The 18,941-nt window shown below is 41.7% G+C and overlaps 1 protein-coding gene across 1 annotated transcript; it reads left to right on the top strand.

Moving 5' to 3' along the window:
* The first annotated feature begins 12,976 nt into the window (after positions 1–12,976).
* LOC134096106 (macrophage mannose receptor 1-like) lies at positions 12,977–15,413 on the top strand. Its single transcript, XM_062549860.1, has 6 exons — positions 12,977–13,047; positions 13,289–13,348; positions 13,538–13,915; positions 14,060–14,398; positions 14,665–15,012; positions 15,288–15,413. The coding sequence occupies exons 2-6, from the start codon at positions 13,309–13,311 to the stop codon at positions 15,293–15,295; spliced, it is 1,113 nt and encodes a 370-aa protein (XP_062405844.1). The 5' UTR covers positions 12,977–13,047; positions 13,289–13,308; the 3' UTR covers positions 15,296–15,413.
* Positions 15,414–18,941: the final 3,528 nt, after the last annotated feature.

The raw sequence follows: 18,941 nt of genomic DNA, 5'->3' as shown, positions 1-18,941 counted from the left end.
CATAAGGAGAAGGATCGAGAAGGAGATGACACAAATATATTTTGCCTTTAAGCACTGCAGCTGCATTGCAATCTGAGTATTCCATGGTGTAAAGTGTGTGTGGGGGGGCTTGTTTGGCAGATCCAGCCAACTCTCACCCTGTCTAAGGAGCATACAGCCACACACAATTAAAAGAGCTGGTGTGAAGATACCACACTTTCATTAGCTGCAGCTAACATACAGCTTGTTTCATTGTGAACCAAAACAGTTCACTATCAACACTTCTAACTAACAGCCAACCTTGGCAGCAGAAATGAGATGAAAAACAATCTCAGATGGGTCAAAGTTTCTCTTTTGCTCTTGCTTCTGATTCAGCCTGCAGAGGCTACAGTGTTTCTCGCACGAGATCGGCCATACGGATCACTTACCGCGCGCATCCTCCTACTTCTCCTCTGTGCTGTCCGAGGTGGAACGCAGGCATCATTTCCAGTCCCCTCCGTCCACGCGCGGAGATGGACTGTCACCAGAAAATCCATTTACATGCCAAAGAAGCGCAGGATGCCGCGTTCCCTCTGATGGAAGCAAATTTCAGACGGGGGGGGGGGGGGGGGGAAATGACTTCTCGGGAAGCAAAGTGGCCATCACGTGGCACTGCGCAGAGAGAGGAGAAGAGGCAAAGGGGCCTTAGCCGGGAGTGACAGATTGCAGAAATGGCCCATGATTGACAGGCTGATTGAACGCAGGGGCACGCTGTGGATCCAGAGGCAATAGCTGAGTCCATGACTGGCTTGACATGGTGTGTTGCTATTTTTAATGCACCCGGCAGCTGTTGCTAAAGGAGTTTCAGTACTATATGGTTAGAAGAGCCGATGAAGGACCTCTGTCTGAAAAAAAAAAAAAACAATCCACTGCACTGCACGTGACAATACATAAAGCTAAATAGTTCACTTAGATATCAGTATACCAGGTGTGTTACGGCATATTTATGACGTCTTAATATCAAGTTGTCATTACAAAGCTATTGATGTGATTCATTGTCTTAGTTTGTTCATAACAAACACAAGAACATCCAAAAAAGAAGACTCCTTTATGTGATAGTGTCATTTCAGTCTTATGCACACCCCCAGAAATGAACACCATGATAAATGATACTTTTCTCTGATTTTGTTTTTTTTTGCTGTATAATGGGCAACATAATATCTCAACCTTATGTGGATTACACTTTGTTACTAGTATAACAACCTTTGAGGTACCCCAATATATCACCATATTTCACTTGGCCTCCACGTCTTCAAGTGCTTTTGCATATGGGGACACCTCAGTGTTTTATGGTCACATAAAGAAAAGCAATGTGGCTTTCAATGTCACGACGAGACTTGACACATAATGTTTACTTGCAGTTGCTGATGAGAAAAGATGACACCTCCCTCCAGCCAAATTGTTTACACTGAAGACTGCATGACACACTTCAAAATGCTGTGTAAACACCATGATAAATAAGCAGTTTATGGCTTTATTCAACTGACTGCATCAAAACAAAATGCTGCCAACATGTTGCTATTCTTTCAAATGAACAGCTCCGATCCGTGGTCTGAGATTCACTAACCCAACACCTTGTCTTTTATGACAATGTATCAGGATGATAACTTCTTATTTGATCCTTTCGTGGGTAGTTTCACAAAGAAAGTGGTAAAGGGCCTATAGTCTCTGTATACTGTCTTGTTCCATGAAAATGTCTTTATTAGGTGAAACGAACGGAGCTGGGGGAGTATCGAGCACAGTGAGTGTCAGTACCTACAGTACACTCTGTATGCATTTCATGGCATGGTCCTTTGACAGTGCCATTACTGCTGTTCTGATTTCAGGATAATAGCCTCATAAACGTCAGGCGTTTTATCCCACAACGCTGATGGATAGAAAGGCCTCTCTCTATCCTTGTGCCTGACTCCCCCACCCCCACCTCAAATGGATATTTTTGATTCATAAGCTTCTAGCTTCAGATAAACTATGCAAATGATACAGTTTGTGGATCATGATCACCCATTCTTTTAAGGCAGGGGCAGTCAAATGGAGAAACTCATTGCGTGCTCTTATAGAAGGTGTGTGTGTGTGTGTGTGTGTGTGTGTGTGTGTGTGTGTGTGTGTGTGTGTGTGTGTGTGTGTGTGAGTGTGAGTGTGTGGAAGGGGGGAGTTAATGTTGTTTTCTGTTCATTTTTATTCTTTTGATTTCAGGCATATATACGCTGATATCTCTGCTTCATGGCCTCTTGTGTCATCAGACTTGTCTCTTTAAGAGGAACTCAAAGCACTTACACAGGCCTCTGATTTTAACTGTTTGCCCATGCTTGTCGTGACCTTGACAGGTAAACCAGCTTTGCCTGTGTGACTGACTCTCACAGGTATCCTAAAAACGTTATGAACCCATATCATTCTGATCTGTGTGAGGGCCTACACTCTTCAGTAACCCTTCCTGTTGCAGTGCTCTGATAATGGTAATGGTAAAGTATAGTAGTCTGGCTATCACCATACTATGCTCAATCTGTTAAGATTGAACATTAGTCTGGGGAGTCTGTGCTTCATTTCTACTGAACAAGAGGCGTGATCAATGTGTAGTTTAAATGTCTCTACCTCCTTCAACCAATCAGACCAACGATCCGGGTGTGTCTTTTGGATAAGCTAGTTTGTGATTGGACCCAGAAGATGTGGCCAAGAAGCAGGGGAGATAGATGTGCAGGTTTCCAGCCTGAGCTGCAGCGCAAAATCCATATCGCCGGCCGATCAGGCAGGGTTTGCCCAGCCTAAAAGCATAGTCAAATATTGGGGAATTCCCACAGTAAACATTTGGGCAAAAACAGAGATTTCACCTGAAATAAGATACAGGTATACCTCTTACCCTTAGACTCAGATGATGAGAAGAATGTAGTTGTGAGCCGTGTCGGTTGGTACACATGGTGAACAATTAATTAACTTATTATTAAACTCTTAATGTCCCTAAACCAAAGTGTTACAGACTTGATCTAGATTTCATCTTGATCTGCATACTTATTTTGCTCCACTTTCAACTTTCACAACTTCTACCAAAAAAAAGTTATTCACAGTTACCTTTCAAAAGTGTCATATGCCAGAATGAGTATAGTTCCTAAAGGCTTTTTACGATGTCAACCCTGCAATCAGGTCACAATAAAATCTTTCATAAATGACAGAGCGCTTGATTCATGTGTGACAGATGACAGATCCTTTATTTAATGTCATGTAAATTGAATTCACGTTGGGTGGAAGGAACAATCTGTTCCTCTTGAGGTGAAGCTGAAATGTTCTCTCCCTGTGTGTTCTTAGTGTACTCATCTTCATCTTTGGCTGTCAGAGGTTTATGAGCCCATTTATTTACAAACACATTCACTGCAAGAGTGGGAAACCAGGAGACTTCCAAATGCGTTTTCATTGTCATTATTATAATCATTATCACAGAGCACCTTGTGTGAATACATCAACTACTGTATGTAGCACAAGCCACTCTTTTACTCGATTGTAAAAGTAAGATTAAATAAGTAACTGCAGGAATGGAGTGCAGCGATATCTCCCAGTAGATTAAATGCATAGCACAGTGTAGACCGTATCCAGCGTCATCAGGCTTGTTAGTGTGCTTGGTTCACACAAACATCTATGAGTAATGCACACTGAATCATGGTGATTTTTCTGAACCTTTGTGTTGTGAACATTATATTAGTCTGTCAAAAACAACACTATACATATTTCAACAGAGGCCCACAGGCCTTCAGTTGGTTTGTGATACCATGAAACTGTGAAATAGAATATGGAATATGCTGTTAAATGTGTTGCATATCAATGCTTGGTGAGAAAACAAGAAGGTCAGGTAACGGTCATCTCACTTCCTTTCAGAAGGCACATATTCCAGCTTGGTAAAGTCAATACTGAGGACACTCTAGTATTTTATTCGCTTTTATCTATGTATTTATGCATTTATTATGACCGCCGCTAGCATAGCTAGCGTAGCGGTTAAGGGATTGTCAACGTTTTTTACTATTATTTTATTATTTTTTTTCCCCCGTCATCTACTTCCTGAATTTTTCTGAACGATTCCTGGGACACTGTAACACTTGGGCACATGAAACTTGATGGGTATGTAGCCCCAGCAGACTTTTACAGAAACCCAAAACATCAGCTATGTGCTTTCTTCATTGGTGATCCTTTTTCCATTGATCTTTCTTAATGTCCTTAATCCTTTCCAAGATCATCAAAGGACATAAGTATGTTTGCAGTACTATTGTTACCTTTCCATTTAGAAATGCTGCTATTTTGATGTAATTCTGATGTAATTTTGATCTATAGACAGAGCCCATGATATCTTATACTTGACTGGGCTGAGCCTGTTACCTGTCAGTGGGGTCTACTATTTGAAAATGGCTTGCCAATGAAGACATCAAACTGGCTGAAGTATTATAGTTTTGCCGCAGTAGATAAAAATGTAACTCACATGAATAGTGTTTGCCGCTGACTTCTCATTTAGTGTCATCCTATGTTACTGTAAGGGTAGCCTGACTCTCGCCAGGCCCTTGTAGTTCCGCCATGCTCAGCCAAAGGCATCGCTGAGCTCCACACAAGGGTCTGGGCTCGAGGGTAATCCAAACTCCTTCCAGGGAGCAAAAAATTATGAACCAATCAGGAGCGCCGAAGCGAGTGTTTGATTCAAACAACAATGGCGGCACGCAGCGAGGAGTATTGTGTTGACATTGATTCTGCCATTTCAACCGTTTTGTCGAATCTATCGAGTATTCATTCTTTAAAAGATGAACAGAGAATGGTTTTGACAACATTTATTGGTGGCAATGATGTTTTCAATCTTCTTCCGACTGGGTTTGGCAAGAGCTTGAAGTAGCCTAGCACGTCATTCAAGATAACTGACAAGAGGTTTATCAAGTCACATGCAAGGATGTTTTACAAGGCCCCGCCTTCAGAAATATATCTCCTATCGAGAAGTCCCAGATCCTTGTGTGAAGTTCAGCAAACTACAAGGATCTGGCGAGAGTCAAGTTATATTAAGGGGGCTTGCATCCTAAAATGTTAGAACAAAAAATGTGCAATCTGTTAAATGTCAACAGCCTGATCATTTCATTGATTACTGAACATCAACCGGCTGACTTGGACTATTTTGTTAATCAGTCAGTTTAATCTTCAGAGACCTTCATCTAAAGCATAATTAAAATAATTTCTTTTAAGTAAAACAAACAAACACAAGTTTGGGGTAAAAAAGGCTGCAAGCTGCCAAACAACAATCTCTTTGATCAGCAGAATACCTTAAGGAAGCTTTCTTACAAAAAGTAGGGGGGTGTGTGTGTGTGTGTGTGTGTGTGTGTGTATATATAGTATGTCTGGGTCTGTGCAGAATGCTGGAGCGTTCTTGGTCTGTACTTCATTATCGTTAACTACAAAGCCTTCCAAATGCAAATTTGCTGCCCATATGGGTAGTGATCTCGGACTTTGGACTGCTTTGTTTAAGTTTTAATATCAGCGTTGCTGGTGCAAGGTATCATCTGTCCCAAAATGGCTGGATTGTTTCAACGTTGATTCACTTTTATGCTTCCCCTGTGGTATAACCAGAGGGTGCCTTAGAAGGTTTAGCATCTCAGCGGCTTTGAAACTACACCTCTGAACATGATGAAGGTAGATTGAGGTCCAGAGAATGTCCACAGAGGAAAGACAGCCTTGATATTTTTTAGATCAGCATGTACAAAAACAGTTGTATAAGCAGTGAACTGGGCCAGTGATGACAGGATTTAAACAGTAATGTCGGGTTTGGTCTTTTTCTTATATGATGGTTGCATCATGTCTGCATTTACATCTTTTGCTACTTGAACTCTTTTTGCACAAAAATAAGATACAGATCGACCACTCGGGCAAAATGTTGAGCTGGGCTTCCACACTTTCAAAGGCAGACAGACAGTAACATAATATTGTACTGTCATTCTTTCGTATATCTGTATTAGGGCCATTGCGATGGTGGCCGACGGGTGCAAATGACGTGCAACTTATGACTATATAGTGCGTTTTCTAAATTATGTTCACGTGTTGTCAAATTAAGATTAGGGTGTTTTCCTAAATTAGTTAGATAGATAGATAGATGGATACTTTATTGATATCCAAGGGGAAATTTAAGGTCCCAGCAGCTTAAGACACAACACACAACATACAATACAATGTAAACAGGAAAACACAAAGCAAATCAACAAATCAACATGACTAAAGGAGCAGTAAAATACTATGGATAAGATGTGCATGAATGTACTGAGGAGGATTGGTACTGTGATCCAGTATGAGGTGTGTGTCATGTTGGTAGTGCAAATAAGTCCAACAGTGCAACAGTGCAAGATTAAATTCTAGTGACCAGCAATAAATATGTACAGTACAAAATGTAAGCATGTAAATCCAACAGTGCAACAGTGCAAGATTACATTCTAGTGACCAGCAATAAATATGTACAAAATGTAAGCATAGTAATAATAATAACAGTACTAGTATAAATATATGGACAATTAAAATATACCTAACATAGTAATAATATAAGAGCTATAGCAGCAGTGCAAGGATAGTTAGATATGGGTGCAGACATTAGTCATTGGTCAAATACTGTATATGGACAAAAAGAGGCTAGACATGTAAGCCATGCCATGTAAGTGTATAAGAGGGTGGAGGTGCAGATATACTATGCATAGAAGTCCAACTCTCCTTTTCTCTTCAGTGAAGCATTGTACAGTTGTATGGCCCTGGGTACAAATGACTTCCTCAGTCTGTCTGTTCTGCATGTCATGGAGCGTAGTCTTCAGCTGATCAAGCTCTTCTGCTGTATGATAGTGCTGTAGAGTGGATGACAGTCATTGTCCAGGATGCTGTGTAGCTTGTTCAGGGTCCTTTTGTCTGATACTGAAGTGATGCACTCCAGATCAGCTCCCACAACAGAGCCAGCCTTCCTTACCAACCTGTCTAGTCGCCCAGCATCCCTCTTCCTAGTGCTTCCTCCCCAGCATGCCACAGCATAGAAGAGGACGCTGGCAACAACAGACTGGTAAAACATCCAGACTGACATCCAGACTTGTTTGTGTTTTGTCTATTTGTGTGTGTTCCAGACTTGTTTGTGTTTTGTCTATTTGCGTGTGTTTTGTTGATTTGCATGTGTTTTCATAAGTTGCATGTCGTTTGCACCTGTCGGCCACCGCACTATTGCCCTCTTTCTTCAGAATTCAAATACATCATTGCACTTTTTCAAAAAAGGCTCTTTAGAGAGCTGACCTGATCACCCATTGTTGTTGTTAAATATGAGGTTAGGTTGATATTTAGAAGCAATTTGCTCTTTTCAAAATCAATTTCATCACTTGATTTTTACCCAAGCGCTGTGAATTGCCAATGGATTACACGAGCACTAGGAAGCAATTCAATTATATATATATATATATATATATATATATATACACACAGTATATATATATATATATATATATATATATATATATATGAATATATAGTATATTCATATATATATATGTATATATATAGAGAGAGAGATACCACTGGTGAAGAGAGATGTGAAGACAAATGTAAAGAAAAAAAATAGAAATAAAATAGAGGGAGAGTTATTAAGAGTTGAATAGGGACCGAGAGAGAAAGCAATAGAGAGACTGCAGCAATGGCATTCATTTCTGATGAGGTTAATGGCTACTGATGTCACTGCCAAGCTTCGGGCCTCACGTGGCTGCCTCCTTTTCCCACATGTCTCTGGCCCTCTGCTCCTGAAAGTGTCCCAGCGTGGCTAAAGCTCCCCATGCAAGCCTCTCCCAGGCTCAGAGCAGGCGCTGGAGAGGAGAGGACAGTGCCTGGGCCAGGGCACCCTCCAGCCTATTCCAATAGACTCATTCATTTTCTTATAGGAAAGCAGAGAGGGAGAGAGGGGAGTGAGAGGGGAGCACTGTTGCTATGACAAAGCTTTTTAATCAACTGGCACACAATGAAGCACTCACTGGAGACTGAAGCCCAGGCATATTTGATTAGTTTCATAGACGGGAAGGAATTGTATATTTCACAGTGTTAGGTTCTCTTATTCTTGGCCAGAAATTCCTGAAAGGTCTACTGGTCGATAAAAAAAGCTAAAAACAAATATACTGTACATCAATGTATATACAACTAGGGAACAAAAGTTAGACAGAGAAAAATATGCTGCCATGCATGCCGCATGGTCTCATTATCCTCCCACATGTTGTGCACACAATACTAATAGAGGTTCCCTGTAACTGGTCATGAAAGCTGCCACATCTTGTCTAGAACATGCAGATTCGTTTTCTATTAAAATACCCATTAAAATGACCAAACCGTCCCTAATATGACAGATGTAGTTATTTCCTCAACTTATCAAGGAGAAGCAGCGTCAGTTATCGCCCATCGTCTCAGCAATACCCTCTCCATCACTATTCATTACGGGAGAGGGAGGAGAGATGGGAGAGAGGAGATGGGCTTGGGGTTTTCACATGGACCCTTCCCCTGATTACCATGGCTCTCATTCAATCCCGGTGCAAAACCTTTCCTCTCTGATTAATGGATCCGGCTGCTCAAGTTTGTTTAATTGATAGCTTTTCCCCCCATTTTATTCTCTCTTTCAAAAGTTCAATTACACTCATACAAAGTAATCCATCATTGAAATGAAGTTGACCGCAGAAACAAATTAAATGTGCCAATTTGAATTAGCAAAGTTCACAAAGCTGAGGATAAGGTGTTAGCCATGGGCAAGATTACTTAAAACAAGAGAATGTCCAATGCAGATGCAAGTAAACTGGTGATTGGAAATTGCACAAACAAAATCACATCAGCTAAATAAAAACACATTGAGCAATTCCCTCACTTTGACGGTAGAAAGAAATAGCATGAGATTTTTTAAATGAGAAATAGAAGGATGGCAAGAGCCTATAATTAACGTATAACTCATAGTAAAACAATAGACTTGTAAATAGTATTGTATTAATATTCATGGAATGCAACATGAGAATATTGACTGTAAAAAATCTGACTTTCATGCAGTATCCTTGTGTTTGGTTCCATACAATATATTCAGATTTTGATTCAATATTCTTGTGTTTGGTACCGCACATTCAAACTTTGATTCAGTGTTTCAATTTCAATGTTTATTTCCTAAGCGTCATGTCATGTACAGTATGCTGTATGTGTGTGTAGCAGTATGGTATACTGTGGGCACCATCAGGTAGGCTACCCCTGCTGATTGTCAAACAATTAGTTGTCAGCCAATCAGGGTACAGGGTGTTTTTTATAAAAGTCAGGTGGCAGTGTGATTAACGTGTGACTGACACGGAGTGCAAGCCCTGCTTCCTGGTTCTTCAGATCCTCTACTGTGGGTCTGCTGTCTGAAAGATGCTAGCTCGCGCAACGCAGTTGGCGATCACCAGCTTGAGTGGGTGGAATGCTGTTGGGAGCTACCTGAATGGGTTGCTACCTCCCCTTTGGAGCTGCAAGTTGAGGTTCACAGAGCTACAATAACACCCCCGCTTGCGGGAAGGGAACACTGCTGCTTTGCCGACCCCTGTTTTGCCTGCTGTTGTGTGTCGCTTGGCCTAGCTTGATGCACTATCTGAGCCAATTGACTGGTTTAGTGTCAATGTGCGCCACTTGTTGGACTGCTGAGTGTATGTGCGGTTATGTGTACGTCTGTCTTCCACACTGGTAATCGTCTAGCGAGATGGCTGCGACCTCTCCGAATTATGTGTACGTCTGTCTTCCACACTGGTAATCGTCTAGCGAGATGGCTGCGACCTCTCCGAATTATGTGTTTATGTACAGTATGTAGCTTGTGTCAATCTTTTTGTATATTCGTGTGTCATTCATTTTAGTTCTGTCTTCCCTACTTTCCTAGGAGCTGAGCGCCAAAGGTGGAGGGGCAATACTTGTGGTGGTGGCGTCCCTTTTTCAGTGTGTCATCTCACTTTAAATCATGTTGCTGTGCTGTGTGCGTGATTCCTGAGCATGTGTGCCTTTGGGTGATTCCTGCAATAGATGTAACTTGCCCTAGCTATAGCCTCCTCCACTGGTAAGCCTCAGTGTCCTCCCCCCTGTGTGTATGTGTGTGTGTGTTTGTATAAATAAAAGACATATTATTATGGACCCACGTCTCTCTTTTTAGTAAAACGAACTTGTGTGCCATTAGTAAACCTGGTTAACATTGAAGCAATATTCCTCTGGGTGAAATTCCCAGAGTGGCGTAGTCAGGCTCTTTAAAATACCACTTTGTGTGTATGTGTTCTCTCCGTGTCTTTCCGAGTGCCTGTCATCAACAGAACGCACACTGTCAGAACTTATGAGTGAAAGTAAACTCATTTATATCTTTACTCTGTGTAAACATCTTATCTGTGCCTATACTCGCCAGAACTCATTGCTTGGTAGGGTGGCTCTTCAATCTATCTAAATGAAGGCCCCAGCACATCAGAAGTGCATATCCGAATTACTCAAGGAGACCGGAGATGAGATTGAGCTCTCCTTGGTGTACGCTGGCAGTTATGACGTGGCATGGCCCTTGATCACAAAACACTCTTGAATAGTTTATTTAGAGCAATGGTCTGACTTACATTTTCAGCATTTAAAAAATGTTCGGTTAAGTGCTTGTTTAGTTGATGCCAAGCTGAATCGGTGCACAATGCATGTGCCTTTCCATATCGACACTCATGTAAAGTTTAGCTTAAAAAAAGGAATGAAAAGTCTCATTTAACTGTGATTTAACCTAGATATGGAGCCGTTTGTCTTCTATATATTTATCATTTTGTATCCATTTTTATCACTGGTCAAGAGAATAGACAAAGTTATGTACAGTATGTAGCTATAGAGACATATCACTCCTGTCTTAAGAATAATCTTTTTAGCAAAGCTGCTATAGATCAGAAATGTCATTTTAAGCCAATCTGTGATCCCAACCCAACACTCTCTTTGTTAATTTCAACTCAATGCTACTCGCAGTCCTCTAACTATCGGTTCAGTGTGTGTGCTTAACAATATCTGTAATGCGTATGTACAGAGCCATACGATTTTTTCTTGGGGAGCCCAGGTCAGAAAGGCTCTTGTGAAACATCCTGAAGAATTGTCAACATCTCGAAAGAAATACAACTTTGTAACATTATTCTAGTTAGCCTGCTGAGAAAGCGTAACAGAATGGACAGAAGACGAAGATTCCGGATGGAGGTAGGGTTTTGTGAATAAGGTGCAGAGTGGTCGCAGTGAGGACATTAATGGATTATTAGCCATAGCTGATGCTAAAAGAACACCCTTCACTCTCCCTTCCCCACCACTTCCACTCCTCTTGCTTATTTTGCCACCTACCCCTTTTGAACACACACATTTGCATTCACTCCTACTGGCTCACATACAGCAGACACACATTCAAACTTTAAACTGTAGAGTTTCTTTGTTTTTGTTTTTAATTATATTGGATTTCTCTCACCTCTTCCTCTTCTTTTGACGTTGCGGTCTACGAAGGACAGGGACAAACCGGTTTCACTGGATGACCAGAAGAGATTGTTCTTCCCTACAATACCTAGCTTGTCTGCAACCCACTCCAACACATTTGCATCGACCAACTATGGACAACACTATCTTCTCATCTTTGCCTATTTTGTCATGCTTGTTTTGTTATTCAAACATATTGGACAAAGGTGACAATAATGTGAAAGCACAATAGCACACTGTCCCTGCATAACCACACAGAGAGGCCTGTAGGCCCAGTCCAGAACAGGCATTGTATGTAGATTTCCTGGAAGCTTCTGGAGGGATATGGTGTTGATGGTGGGGCTAACACCTTCAATAGTCTGTACCCATCTCATAGGCATCTTTCAACCTGCATGTCAGATCAGCGTAGTTGCCACCATGAGAACGTTATTGCCAGCGCTGTGGGAAGGGGCTGTGGGTCGTGAGAGAGGATTTGCAATTGCACAGTTGAGGCTGCTGTAAGGCCCTGCAGAGAACTTATACACACAGCAATATCATACCTTCTTTAAGCTACTGTAACTGTAATCAGCCCGGCCTCAAAATGTTACTGGCCAAACAGGAATCCTCTCAATGCTCCTGATTACCACCCCACTACTGCTCCATCCTCCTGAGCCTGTGTCAGAGCATCAGGCCTGGGACACAGTGGAGTGGAATTAAAGCGAAGGGTACACAAAGTTCTATTGGGCGCACAAAAACATATAGAAGATGGGTCTTTTCTATTTCAAATGTCTAGCCATCCAGGGGTACGCAACATCACCATTATTATAGTCCACTGACTTAATGCCACTTTCATGATCAGCCTCTGTGGGATGATTGTGTTGAACGCTGAGCTGAAGTCAATGACCATGCAGGAATCTTAAGAAACATAATATTCTTATTGTGAGACATTTTAGTCATTCAGCAAACTGGACAGGGTTTGAGTTAATTGGAGGGATTGGCCTTGTGGCAAGACAGGACTATTCCAAACTCTATGATGTTGATGATGATGATGATGATGATGATGATGATGATGATAGTGTGTATGCAATGGAACGACAGTCATTTAGGCAGGTCACTGTCTGCTTCTGGGTAACTGGGATGGTGGACTTTACTGTAAACCAAAAGGAACAGCAGTAGGACAGCCTCAGACACTTGACATGCTACAACCTTTCAAATATATTTATTTACTTACCAATCATTTTATAGAGATAAAGTATTACAGTATGTGTGTGTGTGTGTGTGTGTGTGAGAGAGAGAGAGAGAGAGAGAGAGAGAGAGAGAGAGAGAGAGAGAGAGAGAGAGAGAGAGAAAGAGAGTGAAAGGGTGTCAATGTCTGCTTGCCCAAGTGTGTGAGCATGAGGGTGCGTGTCTGAGAGCGTGGCATTTGTTTGCATAAAGGACCTCAGGGTGGGTTGAATGTATGAAGTGCATTAAATACAGGCAACAGACACCTGAACCAGTCACACGGGGGTCAATCTCTCAGAGCAAGCGTAACCAGAACAGGCTGACTACAGAGGAGCAACTCCATCTACCATTTGGCAGGTAAGACCCAGTTCCTTCATCTTAACCAAACCATACGCGTATCTCACACAAGACACTATTTTATTACTCTTTGTGTGATGTATACTAGCCTCCTATGCATATTATTAATATTAATAGTTGGGAAATTACAATATGCGTGTAGTGTTAGTTTGTAATATTCTGAGTTTTTCATATGTTTACTGTATATAAGTTGATCTGGAGAAAAGTGCCTGCTACTGCAATCCTAACGACTACTGTAAAGACTTTCACAGGAGTTCAGACATGATGACTCTGATTCTCATTGCTACACTGCTGTTCTCAGGTCAGTCTGTGTGGTTGTGTTGTATGTGGCTATGTGTATGACACATTTTGAATACATTCATCATGCATACCATTCAATATGCCCTCCACTGAAACCATTATGTGTTTGTGTGTGTGTGTGTGTGTGTGTGTGTGTGTGTGTGTGTGTGTGTGTGTGTGTGTGAGTGTGTGTACATCTATCTTCTCTCAGGTGTGTGCAGTCTGTCCTCCTCTGTGCCACGTCAGTTCTATAAGGTGAAGAAAGAGAAGAACTGGACAGAAGCTCAGCAGTACTGCAGGGAAAAGTTCACTGACCTGGCCACCATAGACAACACAACAGAGAATGAGAAGGTGAAGAGCATTATCGGTGCTGGTGTTGATCTGGCTTGGATTGGACTGAAGCAGAGGAGCAGTCCCAAGTGGCAGTGGTCTCTGGCTGCCAGGGATTTACACAGAGAGAATGAAACAGAGTTCACCAACTGGAGATCGGGAGAACCCAATGGAGTTGAAGACAATTGTGTGACTCTCATGTATAGAAAATGGAATGATGCACACTGCAGCCATCCCTTCTTCTTCATCTGCTATGATGGTGAGAATACTTGAATACTTAATTCATTCAGTAATACATAAAGGCAATCTATGCAGATCTATGAATCAGTTGTTACACTCACACTAGTTCAGTCTGTAAAGCTGTGCTGATTCTCAGTTAACAATGACCAATGCATTACTACAGAGCGAGACTCCACACAGCCCTATGTGGAGGTTACTGTTCTGAAGAACTGGATAGATGCTCAGAAATACTGCAGAGAGAAACACACAGACCTGGCCAGTGAGAGGAATAAGGAAGAACATGACCAGATAGACAAAGTTAGAAAACATGAACCGGTCTGGATCGGCCTGTTCAGAGAACCCCGGGAGTGGTCAGATGGCAGCACCACCTTCTGCTCATTCTGCAACCCTTCTGCACCTAGTTCTGGTGGTGGTGTGGAGGGGCTGTGCGCTGCAATAACACCCAGCAGTCAGTGGAATTATGAAAAATGTAGCCGTCGTCTTAACTTCATCTGCTACGAAGGTGAGTTTTTTTTCACTTGATTCTTTTTGTTGTTCAGTGGTGTTACCATCTCCTTTATTTTTTTGTTGTTGTCCCCTTACATGGTTACTACTGTATCTCTCAGTGGTGCTTTGATTTCTTACTAGCGTGACTATCTGTTATGTTACCATCTCTCTGTGGATGGTCCATCTGCTCACCCTGCACATTTAGCTACTGAACATAAAATGAGTTCAGAGTGACATCAAAACTGAATGCATGCATCTTGCTTATCCCTATTTCACTTCCAGAGAAACTGGTTCTGGTCCATGAGAATAAGACCTGGAAAGAGGCGCTGCAGTACTGTCGAGAGCACCATGTGGACCTGGTTTCTGTAACATCTGAGCAGATCCAGAGCTGGGTGAGCCAGCTGGTTAAACGGGCCTCCACTGCTCACGTGTGGCTGGGCCTGCTCCACTCCTACGGCGTGGGCTGGTACTGGGTCTATGGGCAGACCGTCTGCTACAGCAACTGGGCCCAAGGGCATGGGCAAGTGGAGTCCTTCAAATACACAGTGGGGGCAGCAGAGTCTGGATGGGGGATGTGGGTCAGCAACCTGACTAAGACCGACAAACTCAACTTCATCTGCACCAATGAAGGTGAGTAGGTCTCTGCTCAACGTGGACATGAATGTGGGTGCATGTCTAAGGGTAGATCGGTGGACATGGTTTGGTTCTTTTTCTGATTAAAATAAAAAAAAAAATGTAAACTGGCCTCTTCAGTAGATGGATTAAGTCCATGGAAGAAAGTCACATTACAAATTTCCATTAACTTCAGTTTAACTCTCTCTCTGTGTGTGTGTGTGTGTGTGTGTGTGTGTGTGTGTGTGTGTGTGTGTATGTACGTGCATGTGTGTTTTCACGTCCTCTTACAGAGCAGTAGAACCGGATCCCCAGTCCAATGTTGGAGAAACTCCAGTCCAATTGATGCTTACCACTCATACACTACGAGTACTAATGACTTACACTTGTAGGAGTACTACTACTAAACTACTAATTTCTACCATACATTGCATGCCGTATATTACTATTATATTTCCAAAAGCATGTTCTTTATTTTCTGTGCTAGAAAGTAGGTAAAAGCAAGCATAACATGTAAAACTGTAATCGTATGTGTTTGTTAGCAATGCTATATTTTGACAGCACTAAAGTACAGTTTGTCTGATTGAGAAGACTTGGCTATTTCTGAAGTGATTTGATTACATTAGAAATAGCTTATGTTCTTATTCAACATGTACAGTATATAAGCTACTATGCTAACTCCTAATTAAAAGACTTTGATTGTATGATGGTTGTCTGTATTCTCTTATGTGGTATACGTTTATATTCAGAACCATACACCGTTTGACAAAGAGGGATACAGCTAAACTATATACAGTATGAGAGTTAAGTCTAGGGACACAGTTGAGTTGAATGAACACAGTTAGGCTAATTGACAAAAACACAGTTGATCTAAATGAAGACAAGTGAACAGTGAACACAGTTCAAGGAAATGAACATGCGAAACATGAAGAAAATGGTAAAAGTGTTTGTAGCAACTTAAAGGGATATTCCGCCATTTTTGGAAATACGCTCATTTTCCACCTTCCCTCGAGCAAAACAATCGATATTTACCTTGTTCCCGTTCATCCAGCCATTCTGTGAGTCTGGCGATACAACTTTTAGCTTCAGCCTAGCATAGATCATTGAATCGGATTAGACCATTAGCTTCTCGCCTGCTAGCTTCATGTTTAAAAGTGACTAAGACTTCTGGTAATTTTCCCATTTAAAACGTGTCTCCTCTCAAGTTAGAAAGTGCAATAAGACCAACTGAAAACGAAACCTGGCTTTTTTCTAGGCTGATTTGACATGGAACTACACTCTCATCTGGCATAATAATCAAGGCAACTTGCAAACATACCATAGGCGCAGTAATATCGTACGCAGCACCTGAAAATAGTCCCCATAGACAACAAGCAGTAGTAGTGCCAGTAGTCTGCAAGTTGCCTTGATTATTACGCCAGATGAGAGGGAAGGTGGAAAATGAGCGTATTTCCAAAAATGGCGGAATATCCCTTTAAGAGTGTATCAGTGTGTCATAATTTCTCCATGAGGCTTGAAGAAAGGTTAACTATTTGGTCAACTATACTCCATGAGGAGCACTCGCGAGCCCTGTGGTATAGGGCACTACTGTGGTGGGGCATTTTGGCCCTGAAAGGAAGTATATGTGTGCGCTCGCGCAGTTTGGGACTATTTCAAGGATCTCCATGGTGTTGCTGTTCACTAGGCCTACTGGGTACTTGACTATTATAATCATTCTATGTTCTTTTTTATGTGTGTTTTAATTATTACTTTTTAAACACTTAAAGTCATTTTTCCTTCTTAAATACTTTTCTAACTATTACCCTTTTATGCTATGACACAGGTTGGGTCGTGGCTCTTTGCAAATACTTTTCATATTAAACTACATTATTCGCTTAATTAAGACGAGTTGATACATACCTCTCACATTTCAATGCGTGCACTCACTGGCTGTGGCGCGCGGCACAACTTTGATAGCACTTACCTAGCCCAATGCATTCATTAGGATCCAAACAGAGATGAAGTTAGAAGCAACCAAACACCTCCATGTTTTCCCTTTTAAAATACAGTTACACGAGTAGTCACACGACTAAGTATGGTGAGACAAAATAAAACGTGGTGCATTTCTAAGCAGGTAAGAGGGATAACTATATTGTGTGGTGCAGTAATATCCTCACTCTTGCACTTTCAGTTTCACTTTGGAGTGAGGATATTACTGCGCAGAGTCTAAGTGCTCATAATATTATTCTGCCACACAACATAGTAATATTGGTATAAAATACCAATATTTACACAGCAAAATCGGTAGTGTTAATTTGAGTTAAAATTTCTGGTGTGAATAATTCAGAGTTAATGGGTGTTGATTGGGGTGTTGTTTTAACACTTGCAGTGCTAAAAAAGCTCTATTGGTGGTGTTATTCGAAGGAGTTAATAGTTAACACTCAGTTTCGAGTTACTTTCTACATCCGGTTTTGGCACGCTCTCTTGCCTGGACCTGCCACCATGACACTTGGAGTCGAGATCGATAGGCTACGTGCACACAGGCGAAAAGGTAAGAAATAACCATACTTATATTGAGGGTGCTGTTATTTAAATCACTTTTTAATGTTTGGTGGAATGTGACTATCTATTACAAAGCATGCAAAACTTTGCAAACTGCAGGCTAAACTAGCTACTTATCGCCAAAGTAGGCTAATATCGATATCATATCTCCCAAACGTTTTTATTGTACAGCGTAAATATATGTTGTTTACAGGTAATATCATTGCTTAACAGTCCACTTTCTTTGTGTTATTAAAGGTTGGGTACGGAATTAGCAAAACGGACGGCAGAGTTTGAACATATACAACCTCAAGTCCCGCCCTCCATGCACGAGCGACAATTCAAATGCGCAGCGCGAGAGCGAGCCAGGCTAAATGAAATGCCATCCTGGCGTCTACAGCACTATGAGCTCTAGTCTCCATACAATCACTCACATCAACTTCCCCAATTACATTCTTTAGGCTATTCACCTCCAAAGGGTTGTAGTACATATGGTTCAGTAGTGTGTATATTTGAACAGAATCTGGTTTGTTCTTACCAGGGCGATTATCTCCTGAAATATCCGAGTTTAGTGCTGCCCCGTTGGTTCGCCTATTCCACCGTAGCTCCAAGCTGTTAAGTTTCGATTTCATGTTTACAGCACTCTTCGTGTCATGGTAAAATGTAATTTTTGCTACATAGCTTATTTATTGCGTGGGTGATTGAGTTTCCTTAGGTATCCGCTGCCTTAGTTTGTATAGAAATGAAGTGACACAACAAGAGGGGAACATGGACGTGCAGCAGCAGGCAGTTGGTTTCGTTTCAGCACTGACTCGCGGTCACCAGCTTTCGAAAGGGTCGCGCGCGGTGGGGAGGGGGAGTAGGAAGAGGAGTAAGACGTTAGATTGACGATAGAGCTGTGAAATGATGGTATGGGGTGAGGAATTCTATTGGCTGGAGTTTTTCGAGCCCTGCCCGTTCCGCAGATGATTGACGTGTTTAATTTCCATTTCAGTGCTTCCAACTTAGTGGCTATAAGTGGGTTAGGAATAGGATTTCAAGTGATTTTGCAAAAATGGCCAAAAAAGCTCATTCCATACCCTACCTTTAATTACGAAATGCTAGTGGGTTTTATTTTTACATAGCCTACTGAATGAGCGGGAAGGAGGAGGGGGAGGAAGTGGGGAGGAGGGAGTCGTTGTCGTCTTTTGAAAATGCAGACGTTAGAGAACCTCTATTTGGAAGTAATTTAGCTAGGTAATGTGACAATGCATGCCCATATATAACAGCTAGTTGGTAACGTGGAGAGACAATTATTGTCAGGAGGAATACTCTTAAGGTAAGAAATACGTTTACTAATTTAACACGGAGAGTTTGCATAGTTTTTAAGTTTTGCTAGGCGGGGTTTGGGGCACCGGCACCCATTATATCAAAGCTTGCAAAAACGT

This window comes from Sardina pilchardus, chromosome 11 (genome assembly GCF_963854185.1).
Source record: "Sardina pilchardus chromosome 11, fSarPil1.1, whole genome shotgun sequence".
Lineage (NCBI taxonomy): Eukaryota > Metazoa > Chordata > Actinopteri > Clupeiformes > Clupeidae > Sardina > Sardina pilchardus.
This window is presented reverse-complemented; position numbering and strand designations above follow the sequence as displayed.

Excerpts from the sequence above, each read along its gene's own strand:
- LOC134096106 (XM_062549860.1), top strand. The coding sequence starts at position 13,309 with ATGATGACTCTGATTCTCATTGCTACACTGCTGTTCTCAG. Across the intron at positions 13,349-13,537 it reads TGCTACACTGCTGTTCTCAG|GTGTGTGCAGTCTGTCCTCC; the intron begins GTCAGTCTGTGT and ends ATCTTCTCTCAG. Across the intron at positions 14,399-14,664 it reads TAACTTCATCTGCTACGAAG|AGAAACTGGTTCTGGTCCAT; the intron begins GTGAGTTTTTTT and ends TTTCACTTCCAG.